The sequence below is a fragment of the Babylonia areolata genome, chromosome 10, assembly GCF_041734735.1.
Source record: "Babylonia areolata isolate BAREFJ2019XMU chromosome 10, ASM4173473v1, whole genome shotgun sequence".
Lineage (NCBI taxonomy): Eukaryota > Metazoa > Mollusca > Gastropoda > Neogastropoda > Buccinidae > Babylonia > Babylonia areolata.
In genome coordinates, this window is record NC_134885.1 from 41197027 (window position 1) to 41212026 (window position 15000).

Genomic DNA, 15000 nt, shown 5'->3' on the forward strand with positions numbered 1-15000 from the left:
TGATTTTCAGATCCTCTTCTTTTGTCAGAAAGTAGCAAGTATGTGTGTGTGTGTGTGGTGTGTGTGTGCGTGAGTGCATGTGTGCGTTTGTGTGTGCATGCGTGTGTGCACTGCATATATATATCACTCTGTGTGTACATATTTTGACTTTGTATGTGTGTTTGTGTGTATGTGTGTGTGTGTGCAGATGAAATGCAAAAAACCCCCCCAAAAACAGTGAACAAAATTGAAAAATTCATAATGGCATAAACGTATTCTGAGGGTAAACTATTGCACTTGTGCCGAGAGACTGCTGCTATATACATGTTCTGATGATGATAATTTTTTGTTGTTGTTTGTTTCAGACAGGAACGGCTGTCTTTCTAACCCCAATGCCGCAGCCCCCTGTGCCGAAATTGTCGACACAGGTCAGAACATTTGATTTCTCCTCCTTCAGCGTTTGTAGGCTATAAGTCACATGCTCATGTGGGGTGGTGTGTGTGTGTGTGTGTGTGTGTGTGTGTGTGTGTGTGTCTGTGTGTGTGTCTGTGTCTGTGTCCGTGTGTCTGTGTGTGTGTGTCTGTGTGTGTCTGTGTGTGTGTGTGTGTTTGTGTTCACCTGCCTGCCTGCCTGTGTTCATGTATGTTTATGTGTGTATGCAAGTGTTTCTACATTTGCATTAGCATTACATCTGCATGCTCCTTCTTTTGCATTTGTAGGCTGGAGGTCACATACTCACATGTTTATTTGGACCGGTGACCAAAAGATATTGCGCCTGACCAGAGAGTTTGGATGCTGGTCAATTTGGATGAGATGACAAACTGTGGTCCCACTTGTTATATATATATAATAATTTTTATATATATATATATATATATATATATATATATATATATATATATATATATATATGATAGTCAGTCGTGTCTGACTATGACCATCAGAACAGCAGAGGAGGCAACTGCTGTTCCGACTATTTGGGCTAGAATTTGATTATAGTGGAGAGTGTCTTGCCCAAGTTACATCCCCACTCTCTTGGCCAAGAGGGTTTTAGGACAGTTGGCATTGGGATGGTTCCCAAAGGCCAACCAGCCCACAAGGCTGCAGCACTAAGAGCCAGTGCAGTTTTGCCTCCTAGTTTGAGAGTCATAGTCCTTCACAAAAGACCAAGCTGTAAATGATTTCCCACTGACTGGAGAAACCATTGATAACACAGCTCTCACTTTGCTGCTGGCCCAAATGTAAACTTATGTCAATCTGTGATATAAGCTGAGTGTTGGACCAACTTGTTACAACCTAAAGTATGAACATGCAAGCACCTATGCCTAGCAGTTGCAGACTTGTCCAGCAGCCCGGAACAAAGAATGGTATCACAGAGACCGCAGATTACCAGCAGGCTTCCAGTCTTTTTACATGCGTCGGAGCACTGACCAGTTCTCTATTTGTAGCCTCAGTAGAATATAGTACCTTGAAAACAAATTCTACATGAGTTTTGTGTCAGTTTGAATTTTAGTGTAAGTGTATGAGGACCCATATCATCATCAGTGAATGTGAATATACAAACATGACACCGCCCATCCCGTATGCAGCATGCTCTTAGCACATGTAAAAGAACACATGGCAAGAAAAGGGTTATCCTTGGCAAGACTCATGAGATAAGTCCACTTTGATGGTAAGATGGTAAAACAAATACCCTTGTAGCAAAAAAAAAACAAAAAAAAAAAAAAAACAAAAAAAATGATGGCGATGCACTGTATGTAGAGTTCATCTTGCACCAAGACATGGCCAGAAATCTTTCAGAGACCACATACACCTCAGAATATCACCAAGATAAGGACTAAGGAAAAGGACAGAGCCATCAATTACAGTACATGATGGACGGTGTATATGTGACTAAAACATGAGATGGTGCCTTTTTGTCTCCTGGTCTTTTCTGCACTTTCCCAAGTGTGTGGAGCTCTTGCTGTAGGTGTTTAACAGACAGGCAGACAGATGTACAAATAAACATACAGTTGAAAGTGCTTTGAGAGAGAGATATAGATAGATAGATAGATAGAGAGAGAGAGAGAGAGAGAGAGAGAGTAGCGTACGTCACATAAGACCATGTCATACTCCAAATGCCATTTTTCACACTACATCATTTATCCTTGAAAAAGAGCCATGGACTTTAAGTTTGGATTTTTCTTTTATTGTATTGGTATTGTGTTGTTGTTTTTTTGTTGTTTTTTTTGTTTTGCTTTTGGTTGTTGTTGTTGTTGTTGTTGTTGTTGTTGTGTGTGTGTGTGTGTGTGTGTGTGTGTGTCCTGTTCAAACTCGGGATGGAATGGGTCACTGAACAGGTCCAGCTGGCCTCTGAAGAGGAGAACAAAGACCTTGCGGAGCTGCAGGCCCGTATCACAGGCATCGTGCAGAAGAACCGCGAAAAGCTCAACACGGAAATAGCAGCGACGGTGAGTCTGTGGTGTTTGGACAGGTTCCACTGTCAGTGTGTCAAAGTCTGTGATGTTTAGACAGGTTCCACTGTCAGTGTGTCAAAGTCTGTGATGTTTAGACAGGTTCCACTGTCAGTGTGTCAAAGTCTGTGATGTTTAGACAGGTTCCATTGTAAGTGTGTCATAGTCTGTGATGTTTAGACAGGTTCCACTGTCAAAGTGTCAAAGTCTTTGATGTTTAGACAGGTTCCACTGTCAGTGTGTCAAAGTCTGTGATGTTTGGATGGGTTCCGCTGTCAAAGTGTCAAAATCTGTGATGTTTAGACAGGTTCCACTGTCAGTGTGTCAAAGTCTGTGATGTTTAGACAGGTTCCACTATCAGTGTGTCAAAGTCTGTGATGTTTAGACAGGTTCCACTGTCAAAGTGTCAAAGTCTGTGATGTTTAGACAGGTTCCACTGTCAGTGTGTCAAAGTCTGTGATGTTTAGACAGGTTCCACTGTCAAAGTCTGTGATGTTTAGACAGGTTCCACTGTCAAAGTGTCAAAGTCTGTGATGTTTAGACAGATTCCACTGTCAAAGTGTCAAAGTCTGTGATGTCTAGACAGGTTCCACTGTCAGTGTGTCAGAATCTGTGATGTTTAGACAGGTTCCACTGTGAGTGTGTCAAAGTCTGTGGTGTTTAGACAGGTTCCACTGTCAGTGTGTCAAAGACTGTGGTGTTTAGACAGGTTTCACTGTCAGTGTGTCAGAGTCTGTGGTGTTTAGACAGGTTTCACTGTCAGTGTGTCAAAGTCTGTGGTGTTTAGACAGGTTCCACTGTCAGTGTGTCAGAGTCTGTGGTGTTTAGACAGGTTCCACTGTCAAAGTGTCAAAGTCTGTGGTGTTTAGACAGGTTCCACTGTCAGTGTGTCAAAGTCTGTGGTGTTCAGACAGGTTCCACTGTCAAAGTGTCAAAGTCTGTGGTGTTGGTTTCACTGTGAGTGTGTCAAAGTCTGTGGTGTTTAGACAGGTTCCACTGTCAGTGTGTCAAAGTCTGTGGCGTTTAGACAGGTTCCACTGTCAAAGTGTCAAAGTCTGTGGTGTTTAGGCAGGTTCCACTATCAGTGTGTCAGAGTCTGTGGTGTTTAGACAGGTTCCACTGTCAAAGTGTCAAAGTCTGTGGTGTTTAGACAGGTTCCACTCCACTGTCAGAGTGTCAAAGTCTGTGGTGTTTAGACAGGTTCCACTGTCAAAGTGTCAAAGTCTGTGGTGTTTAGGCAGGTTCCACTATCAGTGTGTCAGAGTCTGTGATGTTTGGACAGGTCCCCTGTCAGTGTGTCAAAATCAAAAGTCAAAGTCAGTAAATGTTTTTACAGTAGGGGTTCAAACTTCCAGGAAATTCGTAGTGCATTATTTGTTATATCATTCAGACAATCTCGACTACAGCTTAGTGTTTTATATATATAAACAAAGAACATTTTGTGATGTACAAGTTTTCGCAAGCTGGAATCCAAACAAGTCTGAAGACTGATGGATATCTGTAATAGTACTAATACCTAGCCGGTATCAATTGCTCTCTCAGATGATGATATTTGTCGTAATTGTTGGAGTGTGTTCTGTATGAAAAATAACTACGTTTTGAGGGAGACATACCAATTCTAAACTGGGGAAGATGCCTTCGCATGTTGATGTTTTTGATTGTCACTGTTTTGTTGAGAGAGAGAGAGAGAGAGGGAGAAACACAGATGCCACTGTCACTGTGTTGTTGAAAGAGAGATAGAAAAACAGGTGCCATTATAAGATTATAAGATAAAAATGAAAGCAACAACAAAAAAACAGAAATAACAAAAAAAACAGACAACCACTGTTGATTTTCAACGTTGTCCATACATGTAAGACATGGTGCTCTACACATGCATACTATGTATATATATATATATATATATATATATATAATATTATTTTTTAAATTTTTATTTTTATTTATTTATTTTTATTTTTTGATATGAAAAGAAATTTGCATGGTTAGTGTGTTGTCAGGGACAACGCTGAGGTTCTTCACTGAGCTGGAAAGAAAATGTTACCTTTAAGCGAAATGAACAGTGACATGGACAAGTACATGTACATTATCCTTATTATTACAATTGTTGCCCCTACTTCATTTCTTTCTGTTACCCATCAGTTATCCCCCCTCCCTCCTTATTCACTTTTTCTTGCTTCCCATCAGTCTGTCGAACACGTTCATCTCCATTCGCTGTTTGTGTTCCTCGGAGAAGCCCAGGCCGTGGTTCACCTTGACCTTTTTCCCCGCTCTTCCCCCTGCCTTTTTCCACATGTTCTGTGTCTCCAGCGGTGTTGTCTGTTGCCCGCTCCTCTTCTTCTTTACTGCCTTCTCTGGCTTTTCCTCCTCCTCCTCCTCCTCCTCCTCCTCTCCGTTGTCGTCTGAGGATTGAGGGTGAGGAGCGGTGTCGTCATGGTGTGTGCAGTGTTTGGTGTGGGTTCTGAAGAGCTGGTGTATGCCTGGGTCCGTGGCGTAGAACTCTGGTGGTTTTCCTATCTGTGGATGGAGAACTGTAATGTATTGTATGCATTACATTGCATTGCGTTGTGTTGTAATGCGTTGCATTGTTTTGTATTGTGTTGTGTTTTAAGAAGCATTGTTTTGTTTTGTATTGTGTTGTGTTTTAAGGGGAGGGAAGCACCACATAAGAGTGAGGAGCAGACAGGGAGGGAGATATTAACTCACTTCGGACGAAGGGCCCTGATTGGGAGCCCTGCTGTTTACAACCATCTCAGATGAAGGGCCCTGATCTGGAGCCCTGCTGTTTACAACCATCTCAGATGAAGGGCCCTGATCTGGAGCCCTGCTGTTTACAACCATCTCAGATGAAAGGCCCTGATCTGGAGCCCTGCTGTTTACAACCATCTCAGATGAAGGGCCCTGATCTGGAGCCCTGCTGTTTACAACCATCTCAGATGAAGGGCCCTGAATGGGAGCCCTACTGTTTACAACCATCTCAGATGAAGGGCCCTGATTGGGAGCCCTACTGTTTACAACCATCTCAGATGAAGGGCCCTGTTCTGGAGCCCTGCTGTTTACAACCATCTCAGATGAAGGGCCCTGATTGGGAGTCCTGCTGTTTACAGCAATCTCAGATGAAGGGCCCTGTTCTGGAGCCCTGCTGTTTACAACAATCTCAGATGAAGGGCCTTAATCAGGGTCTTAGATAGTTTTGAATTTCTGGAGTGGCGCCTAATTTCCATAATGATGTTATAAACTAAGAACATCTTTCCTGGCCTTTCCACTCTCCACTACGACCAATAAATGCAGTGTGTGTTGCTGTGTTCGCATGCAGGAGATTTATTTTCACAGTGGCTGGTTCATGTGAAGAGTGTGGGTTAACAATGGTGTCTGACCCAGTTTCCTCTCAGTCACAAGGCAGACAACAGAATTAGACGGAGGGGCCCTATCGTGGCTATATAACGCTCTGAATTTAATCTGTTTCAAACTCTTTGTGCTTTCCTGGATTCGCTTAAAAGTCATCAGTGTGTGCAAAGTTTTAACAAATAATATGGATACTTTCATCATCTCACTGAGTGATAGCATAAGAAGGGAGGAAGGTTTACATTTTGTCCCCATCTAGCTTGTTATGTCACTGATCAGTTTGGAAGTTTTCAGTTCATAGTCAGGGGAGCTAACTGGCAGTACCAAGGGAGTTAAGCTGTGACGGAAGACTGACCGAATCAGTGACGTTGCAGGCAGCCCCGCCGTCCAGTAGGGCAGCCACCACTGGGGTCTGTCCGTGTTGACAGGCCAGGTGGAGAGCTGTCATCCCGCTGTACTGTTCACACACACACACACACACACACACACACACACACATGTACAGATACACACACACACACACACACACACACACACACACGTGTACAGATACACACACACACACACACACACACACGTGTACAGATACACACACACACACACACACACACACACACACACACACACACACACACACACACACATATATATATATATATATATATATATATATATATGTACACGTGTGTGTGTGTGTGTGTCCACCCCAACCCACCCACACATGCGCGCGCACACACACACACACATGTATTCACATGCATGTATCATTGTAAATGCTATGTAAATGTACTACTGTTACTACTTCTTCTTCTGAATCTTGAATCTCCTTTTTCTTCTTCTTATAATCATTATTATTATCATTAATATTATTATCATTATTATTATTATTATTATCATCATCATCATCATCAACATTATCATCATCGTCACATCTTCATCATCATCACTGTCACATCATCATTATTATCATTTTGATTTGTATTATCATCATCAGCATCATCATACAGTTGTACACTGTCAAGACCTGTTCAGGCTCACTCTCTCAAGCAGTCTCTCACTCACTCTCTCCACAACATGTCCACCACATTCCACAGCACTGTACCTTTGTTTTTTGGCCGAGCTGACAGTGGGCCTCCAGGAGAACATTAACAATGCTGAGGTGACCCTTTGTGGCCGCCAGGTGTAGTGGTGTCTGGTCATTCTGCGGACACGGATCAGATAGGTAGGGAGGAAGGGCTTAACTCTTTCGCCACTGTAGATGACTTTATTTGACTATATAGTGCACAGCCATAGGCGACTTTAATCTGCAGCATCAATTGGTCAACATCAATGGGTCATGTCAAAAGGACCGTTTTTCACATGGTAACAAAGCTTGACAGCTGCAGCCAGTTTCCTGGATCAGATTGGAATGGCAGGGAGGAAGAGCTTAACTCTTTCTCCACTATAGACAACTTTAGTTGATAAGATAGTGCACCGCCACAGGTGACTATATACATCAGTTGGTCATGTTAAAAGGACTGTTTTTCACATTGTAACAAAGCTTGACAGATGCAGCCAGTTTCCTGGATCAGATCGGAATGGTAGGGAGGAAGAGTTGAACTCTTTCACCACTATAGGTGACTTTAGATGACTGGATAGTTCACCACCACAGGTGACTTTAGCTTACATCAATGGGTCATGTTAAAAGGACTGTTTTTCACATTGTAACAAAGCTGGACAGCTGCAGCCAGTTTCCCAAGCAACAGAACAGTGACTGACCTTTGCCCCCTGACCTAGTTTGAAGTGAACAAGTCTGTTGTGTTGTTTACACATGAGCTGAAACCTGTGACTTGAGATCTTTTGAGTCAAAAATATTCGGTGCTGGGGAGTGTGTTTTTTTTACATGGAAACTTGGTGGTAAAAGAGTTAAAGACCTGCAAAAAAACATATGTAAGAGGTGTGTCTTCAGCTTTTCCTTTTCGGGTTGTGTTGGGGAAAATGACAGCTCCACATCGATTTTTCATCACAGAAATAAACGTACTACCAGGCCACAAACACAGTTATGAGTTTGATTAAGTAGACTTTTTATGTTGCCCTAACTTCTGAATGAAAAATCTTCACCAAAATTTCTCAGCTTAGCGAGTTTCAGAAAATATTTCTGCGTTGGCCTACTCCGGAATTTGAAATTTGTGCTGTCAGTGAAAGGGATGGAGGTGGACCAATCCACTCCATGTATGCTTCATGTTGATTCTAAGTTTAGCAGCTGCCATCAGTCTGAAGTAAACACACTGACAACGAAAACCCTGCCAGCCAGGTCATGGGTCCTCTGTGGCCGCTGATGTCTGGAATTTCAGTTTGTCTGTGCGAGAAAGAATGAGAGGGAGTGAGTGAATGAGCGAGCACGTGTGTGTGTGTGTGTGTGTGTGTGTGTGTGTGTGCGTGTGTGTCTGATAGCTGGGGACAGACAGACAAAGACCATGTATTTAATCGCGAGCCTGCATTTTAATTAATATCCCAGGGATTTTTTCCAAGCGCTTTGCGGGCCTTTAACGCTGTGTGAGAGAGGAGGTTTGGTTTCAGAAGAAAACAAAGTCCTTTAAGCTATCTTTCAAATGCTTCTGCAGTTTTAACAAAGCAGCGTATGAAGGAACCCACAGCAACAAAAGGGGTTGTTGTCCCTGACAAAATTCTGCAGAAAAATCCAGTTTGATAGGAAAAACAGATACACTTGCAGACAGAAAAAGGAAAATAGAAAAGGTGTGGGGCTGTACTGTAGTGAAGCACTTCCTTTGGGGAGAGCTGCCCCAATTTCACACTGAGAAATCTTTGGTGACAAAGAGGAATGCAATACAGTACAATACACACAACACAACAACACAACACCGCACCGCACCGCACCGTAACACAATGCAACACAACGCAACACACCACACACCACCACACCACACAACACAACTTCACACAACACAACATCACACACACCACAACATCACACACAACACAACACAACACCACACAACACCACACCACACCACGCCACAACACAACACAACACCACACAACACGACACCACACCACACGACACTACACCACACCACGCCACACCACAACACAACACAACATCACACAACACGACACCACACCACACCACACCACAACACAACACAACACCACACAACACCACACAACACCACACCACACCACACCACAACACAACACAACACCACACCACACCACACCACACCACACCACACCACACCACAACACACAACACAACACAACACAACACAACACCACACCACACCACACAACACCACACCACACCACACCACACCACAACACAACACAACACAACACAACACAACACCACACAACACAACACCACACAACACCACACAACACAACACCACACACAACACAACACCACACACAACACAACACCACAAAGCACAACACAACACAACACAACACCACACAACACAACACCACACACAACACAACACCACACACAACACAACACCACAAAGCACAACACAACACAACACAACACCACACAACACAACACCACACACAACACAACACCACACAACACAACACAACACAACACAACACAACATCACACATAACACAACATCACACACAACACAACACAACACAACACAACACAACACAACACCACACAACACCACCACACCACACCACACCACACCACACAACACAGTAAAACACAATAAAATACAGTAAGTTGGAAGCATGTTATTGGAATGTTTATTTCTCACAAGTAATCTGACTCAGCAGTGCTGGTTGGATTCACCTGGGCCAGGGGAAGGAATTCAAGCAGATTTACTAGGGGAGAGAATAGGGTGAAGGCAGTCAGCTTACATACATACATGGTTCTGGACGTCAGGACTGAGGTGATCGAGGAGGAGGTTGAGGACGTCAGAGTTGTCTGACCTGGCCGCCATGTGTAGCACTGTTTCTCCGTTCTTTAAAAGAAAAAAAAAAAAAAAAAAAGGATACAGTAAAATAGCAGAGAGTTGTGATTTTTATTTTTTCTTTTTTAAACAAAGGAAATGTTTCTCCATTCTGAAAAAAAACAAAAGAAAACAAAATACCAGAGATGTGGTAATAGTTTTCTGGAAATATGAAATGCTTGAGTGTTTAATTGATTTATCTACTGGTTATTTTATCTGTAGATTTATTATTTATTTATTTGTTTGTTTATTTGTTTACTAAATAGTAGTAGTTGTCATGCAAAGAGAAGAGATTATACTCACATGTAATTTGGTTGAGGTATGTATGTATTTATGTATGTAGTATGTATGTATGAATGTATGTTTGTATGTGTGTGTGTTTGTGTCTGTTTTTTGTGTGTGTTCAAAAAAATCTTTTCATTTCTTTTCCTTTTTTCTCAGTTTCCTTTCATCTGTCTTCTTTCCATTTCAAAACCAGGCTGCATGTAAATGCATTCAAGATGGTTTCACAGACAATCAGAGTGTCTGAAAGAGAGAAAAGCCTAATATGCTCTCTCTGTCTCTGTCTGTCTGTCTGTCTCTGTCTGTCTGTTTGACTGTGTGTTGTGTGTGTGTGTGTGTGTGTGTGTGTGTGTGTGTGTTGTTTTGTTTTGATTTATGCATATTTTTTCCTCTGTTGTGTATCTCTTCTAACACCTTGCTTTCATTTTATTAAATATTGTGTAGTGTAGACCCTATTCAGGGCGGGGACTGGATGTAAAAAGCACACCAGTGCTTATCTATTATCCTCGAAATAAAGAATTTGTCTTGTCTTGTCTTGTCTCTCTCTCTCTCCGATTCAAAGATAAAGTCTGGATTTTTACACTTACTGTATTTAAAGTTAGAGATGGACGTTTTTGCTATTAACAGTATCATATCGATTTCTTGTCTTTTCCCATCAGACGAAATATCCATATTTTGTAGTACCAAACAGTGTTACCTTTCCACTCATGGGAATCAGTATATTGTAGCATGTGAGAATGGATTGTTTCACATGTTTCCGAAAAGAGGAAAGTTTGGGGCAGGATTAAAATGCATGATCAATGTAACTGATTTCTTGGCAACAAATACACATATTTGTGTTTGCCACATCCTTACTTTTGCAAGCAGAATATTCATTGGGTACATGTTGTGCATAAATCTAAAATGAAGTGACCTCAGTCAGGATTCTTTTGTACACTGAGTTGAAGGAAGTGATTTTCATTGAGTTTCCGTTTTGTAAACTGTGCTGCATATATGTCATGGTTTCGTTTGAGGGCAAAGCTTTTCCCTGATAAAGTGGTATGTTTATTTGATAATGTGGTGAGGTTTGGTTTTGTTTAAGGGCAAAGCTTCCCTGATATGTTTATATGATAAGGTGGTGTGGTTTGGTTTCGTTTAAGGGCAAAGCTTTCCCTGATAAAGTGATATGTTTATATGATAAGGTGATGAGGTTTGGTTTCGTTTAAGGGCAAAGCTTTCCCTGATATGTTTATTTGATAAGGTGTGGTGAGGTTTGGTTTCGTTTAAGGGCAAAGCTTTCCCTGATAAAGTGATATGCTTATATGATAAGGTGGTGAGGTTTGGTTTCGTTTAAGGGCAAAGCTTTCCCTGATATGTTTATATGATAAGGTGGTGGGGTTTGGTTTCGTTTAAGGGCAAAGCTTTCCCTGATATGTTTATTTGATAATGTGTGAGGTTTGGTTTCGTTTAAGGGCAAAGCTTTCCCTGATATGTTTATTTGATAATGTGTGAGGTTTGGTTTCGTTTAAGGGCAAAGCTTTCCCTGATATGTTTATTTGATAAGGTGGTGACGGTTTGGTTTCGTTTAAGGGCAAAGCTTTCCCTGGTATGTTTATATGATAATGTGGTGAAGTTTGGTTTCCTTCAAGGGCAAAGCTTTCCCTGATATATTTATATGATAATGTGGTGAAGTTTGGTTTCATTTAAGGGCAAAGCTTTCCTGATATGTTTATATGATAAGGTGGTGGGGTTTGGTTTCATTTAAGGGCAAAGCTTTCTCTGATATGTTTATTTGATAAGGTGGTGGGGTTTGGTTTCATTTAAGGGCAAAGCTTTCCCTGATATGTTTATTTGATAATGTGTGAGGTTTGGTTTCATTTAAGGGCAAAGCTTTCCCTGATATGTTTATATGATAAGGTGGCGAGGTTTGGTTTCGTTTAAGGGCAAAGCTTCCCTGATAAAGTGATATGTTTATATGATATGGGGTGAAGTTTGGTTTCCTTCAAGGGCAAAGCTTTCCCTGGTATGTTTATTTGATAAGGTGGTGAGGTTTGGTTTCGTTTAAGGGCAAAGCTTTCCCTGATATGTTTATATGATAAGGTGATAAGGTTTGGTTTCGTTAAAGGGCAAAGCTTTCCCTGATATGTTTATATGATAAGGTGTGAGGTTTGGTTTCGTTTAAGGGCAAAGCTTCCCTGATATGTTTATATGATAAGGTGGTGGGGTTTGGTTTCGTTTAAGGGCAAAGCTTTCCCTGATATGTTTATTTGATAATGTGTGAGGTTTGGTTTCGTTTAAGGGCAAAGCTTTCCCTGATATGTTTATTTGATAATGTGTGAGGTTTGGTTTCGTTTAAGGGCAAAGCTTTCCCTGATATGTTTATTTGATAATGTGTGAGGTTTGGTTTCGTTTAAGGGCAAAGCTTCCCTGATATGTTTATTTGATAAGGTGGTGAAGTTTGGTTTCGTTTAAGGGCAAAGCTTTCCCTGATATGTTTATTTGATAAGGTGGTGAAGTTTGGTTTCCTTCAAGGGCAAAGCTTTCCCTGATATGTTTATTTGATAAGGTGGTGAAGTTTGGTTTCGTTTAAGGGCAAAGCTTTCCCTGGTATGTTTATATGATATGGGGTGAAGTTTGGTTTCCTTCAAGGGCAAAGCTTTCCCTGGTATGTTTATTTGATAAGGTGGTGAGGTTTCCCTCTGTTGTTGCAGTTACGTTCAGAGTTTGTGGGTATCAGTAACTAGATGGAGTTTCCATCATTGTGGTATTCAGTCTACTATGGCACTGTATTTTTAAAAAGAAAGGCTGGGGTCAGTGCCTACAGTTATTATCATTATCGTGGAGGAGGTTGACAGTTGTGCAACCAACAGCCAGCTACCGAAAGATCTAGTCATCAGCCCCATCCACATGTAATATGCAGCTTCTGTTCAAATGTGTGTGTGTGTGTGTATGCACAAGTTTTTATATTGATATGCACTTGTATGTATCCTAATTTCTACTGTATCTGTGTTTGTGTATGATTTTCAATTTATGTTCGCACCTTGTTATGTACTATCCCTTCCCAATATTCCTTGTGACCCCGGTACACTTGGTGATAAAGACATATTCTATTCTATTCTATTCTATTCTATGACACGCACTCTGTCGCGGTGACAAAAGTCGACGTCATCCTCTATCAGGTCCTGCACCAGGTCAGTGTTACCAGCGTAGCAGGCCCTCCACAGCTGTAGAACTGATGTGGGCTCCATCCTCTGCCACACACACACAGACATGCAGTTTCAGTTTCAGTTTCTCAAGGAGGCATGACTGCTTTTTGGACAAATCCATGTACGCTTCACCACATGTACAAGACAGTTTGGTTTTCCAGTTCAAACTCGGAGTGATGGCCTAGAGGTAATGCGTCCGCCTAGGAAGCGAGAGAATCTGAGCGCGCTGGTTCGAATCACGGCTCAGCCGCCGATATTTTCTCCCCCTCCACTAGACCTTGAGTGGTGGTCTGGACGCTAGTCATTCGGATGAGACGATAAACCGAGGTCCCGTGTGCAGCATGCACTTAGCGCACGTAAAAGAACCCATGGCAACAAAAGGGTTGTTCCTGGCAAAATTCTGTAGAAAAATCCACTGCGATTGGAAAAACAAATAAAACTGCATGCAGGAAAAAACACACAAAAAAAGGGGTGGCGCTGTAGTGTAGCGACGTGCTCTCCCTGGGGAGAGCAGCCCGAATTTCACACAGAGAAATCTGTTGTGATAAAAAGAAATACAAATACAAACTTGGGAGAAAGCGGTGAGACGTGGATTCGAACCCAGACCCTCACGGACACTGTACTGGTGTCTTAACCACTCTGCCACCTTCATCCTCTCCTTGTCGTGACCTGATCTTCCATGTTTGACTGGAAAATCAAACAGAGTCTCTTGGCATTCGGATGAGACGATAAACCCAAGATCGTATTTGCAGCACGCACTTGGCACACTGAAAAAGAACCTATGGCAACTTAATTGTTGTCTTCTGGCAAAATTCTGTAGAAGAAATCTACTGTGATGGGTATACAAATAGACGGGCGCAATAGCCGATTGGTTAAAGCGTTGGACTGTCAATCTGAGGGTGCCGGGTTCGAATCACGGTGACGGCGTCTGGTGGGTGAAGGGTGGAGATTTTCACGATCTCCCAGGTCAACATATATGCAGACCTGCTAGTGCCTGAACCCCCTTCGTGTGTATACGCAAGCAGAAGATCAAATACGCACGTTAAAGATCCTGTAATCCATGTCAGCATTCGGTGGGTTATGGAAACAAGAACATACCCAGTATGCACCCCCCCGAAAACGGAGTATGGCTGCCTACATGGCGGGGTAAAAACGGTCATACACGTAAAAGCCCACTCGTGTGCATACGAGTGAACATGGGAGTTGCAGCCCACGAACGCAGAAGAAGAAGAAGAAGGTATACAAATATATGTGGATACACTCAAGGCCAGACTAGTGCATTGGGTTATGCTGCTGTCAGGCATCTGTGTAGCAGATGTGGTGCAGCGTACATGGATTTGTCTGAATGCAGTGACGCCTCTCTGAGAAACCGAAAATGAAGTATATCTGTGTCTGTATCTGTATTCATGTGAAAACAAGTGTAGGATAACTACTACACCCCCCCCCCCCTTCTTTCCTCCCTCATCCCCCCACACACTCATACCCACACCCACATCCACATCCACACCCACCAACACCCACCTTGCTACACACACACAACACACACACATAAACACATGCACACACAACACACACACACACACACACATAAACACACACACACACACACAAACACATGCACAGGCGTGGCTTGCGACTTACTCCCTGACAATGTAGCTTTTCAACTGTGGTCTGGTTTTGAAACACACTAGAGAGAGAGAGAGGGGGGGGGGGGGGGAGAGAAAAAAAAAAGGAAAGAAAGTGCAGCTGTGTGTGAATCTGAAAGAGGTTGTCTGTCATGCCTCAGTCTGCTCTCAGTGGTGT

At 42.4% G+C, this 15000-nt stretch overlaps 2 protein-coding genes across 3 annotated transcripts in view; one reads left to right on the plus strand and one right to left on the minus strand.

Moving 5' to 3' along the window:
• Window positions 1-15000, plus strand: part of LOC143286598 (C2 domain-containing protein 5-like) — an 81968-nt gene that overhangs the window by 42416 nt on the left and 24552 nt on the right. The window contains exons 20-21 of the mRNA XM_076594230.1: window positions 345-407; window positions 2319-2429. Of these exons, the coding sequence (XP_076450345.1) occupies window positions 345-407; window positions 2319-2429 (174 nt within the window). The remainder of the gene's footprint in view (window positions 1-344; window positions 408-2318; window positions 2430-15000) is intronic.
• The window catches only part of LOC143286599 (nuclear factor NF-kappa-B p105 subunit-like), a 15936-nt gene continuing 5336 nt past the window's right edge, over window positions 4401-15000 (minus strand). For both annotated transcript variants that reach the window (XM_076594232.1, XM_076594231.1), the window contains exons 2-6: window positions 13132-13242; window positions 9647-9742; window positions 6880-6978; window positions 6133-6234; window positions 4401-4949 (exon numbers count right to left, since the gene is read on the minus strand). In XM_076594232.1, the coding sequence (XP_076450347.1) occupies window positions 4596-4949; window positions 6133-6234; window positions 6880-6978; window positions 9647-9742; window positions 13132-13239 (759 nt within the window). In that variant the 5' untranslated portion in view covers window positions 13240-13242 and the 3' untranslated portion in view covers window positions 4401-4595. The remainder of the gene's footprint in view (window positions 4950-6132; window positions 6235-6879; window positions 6979-9646; window positions 9743-13131; window positions 13243-15000) is intronic.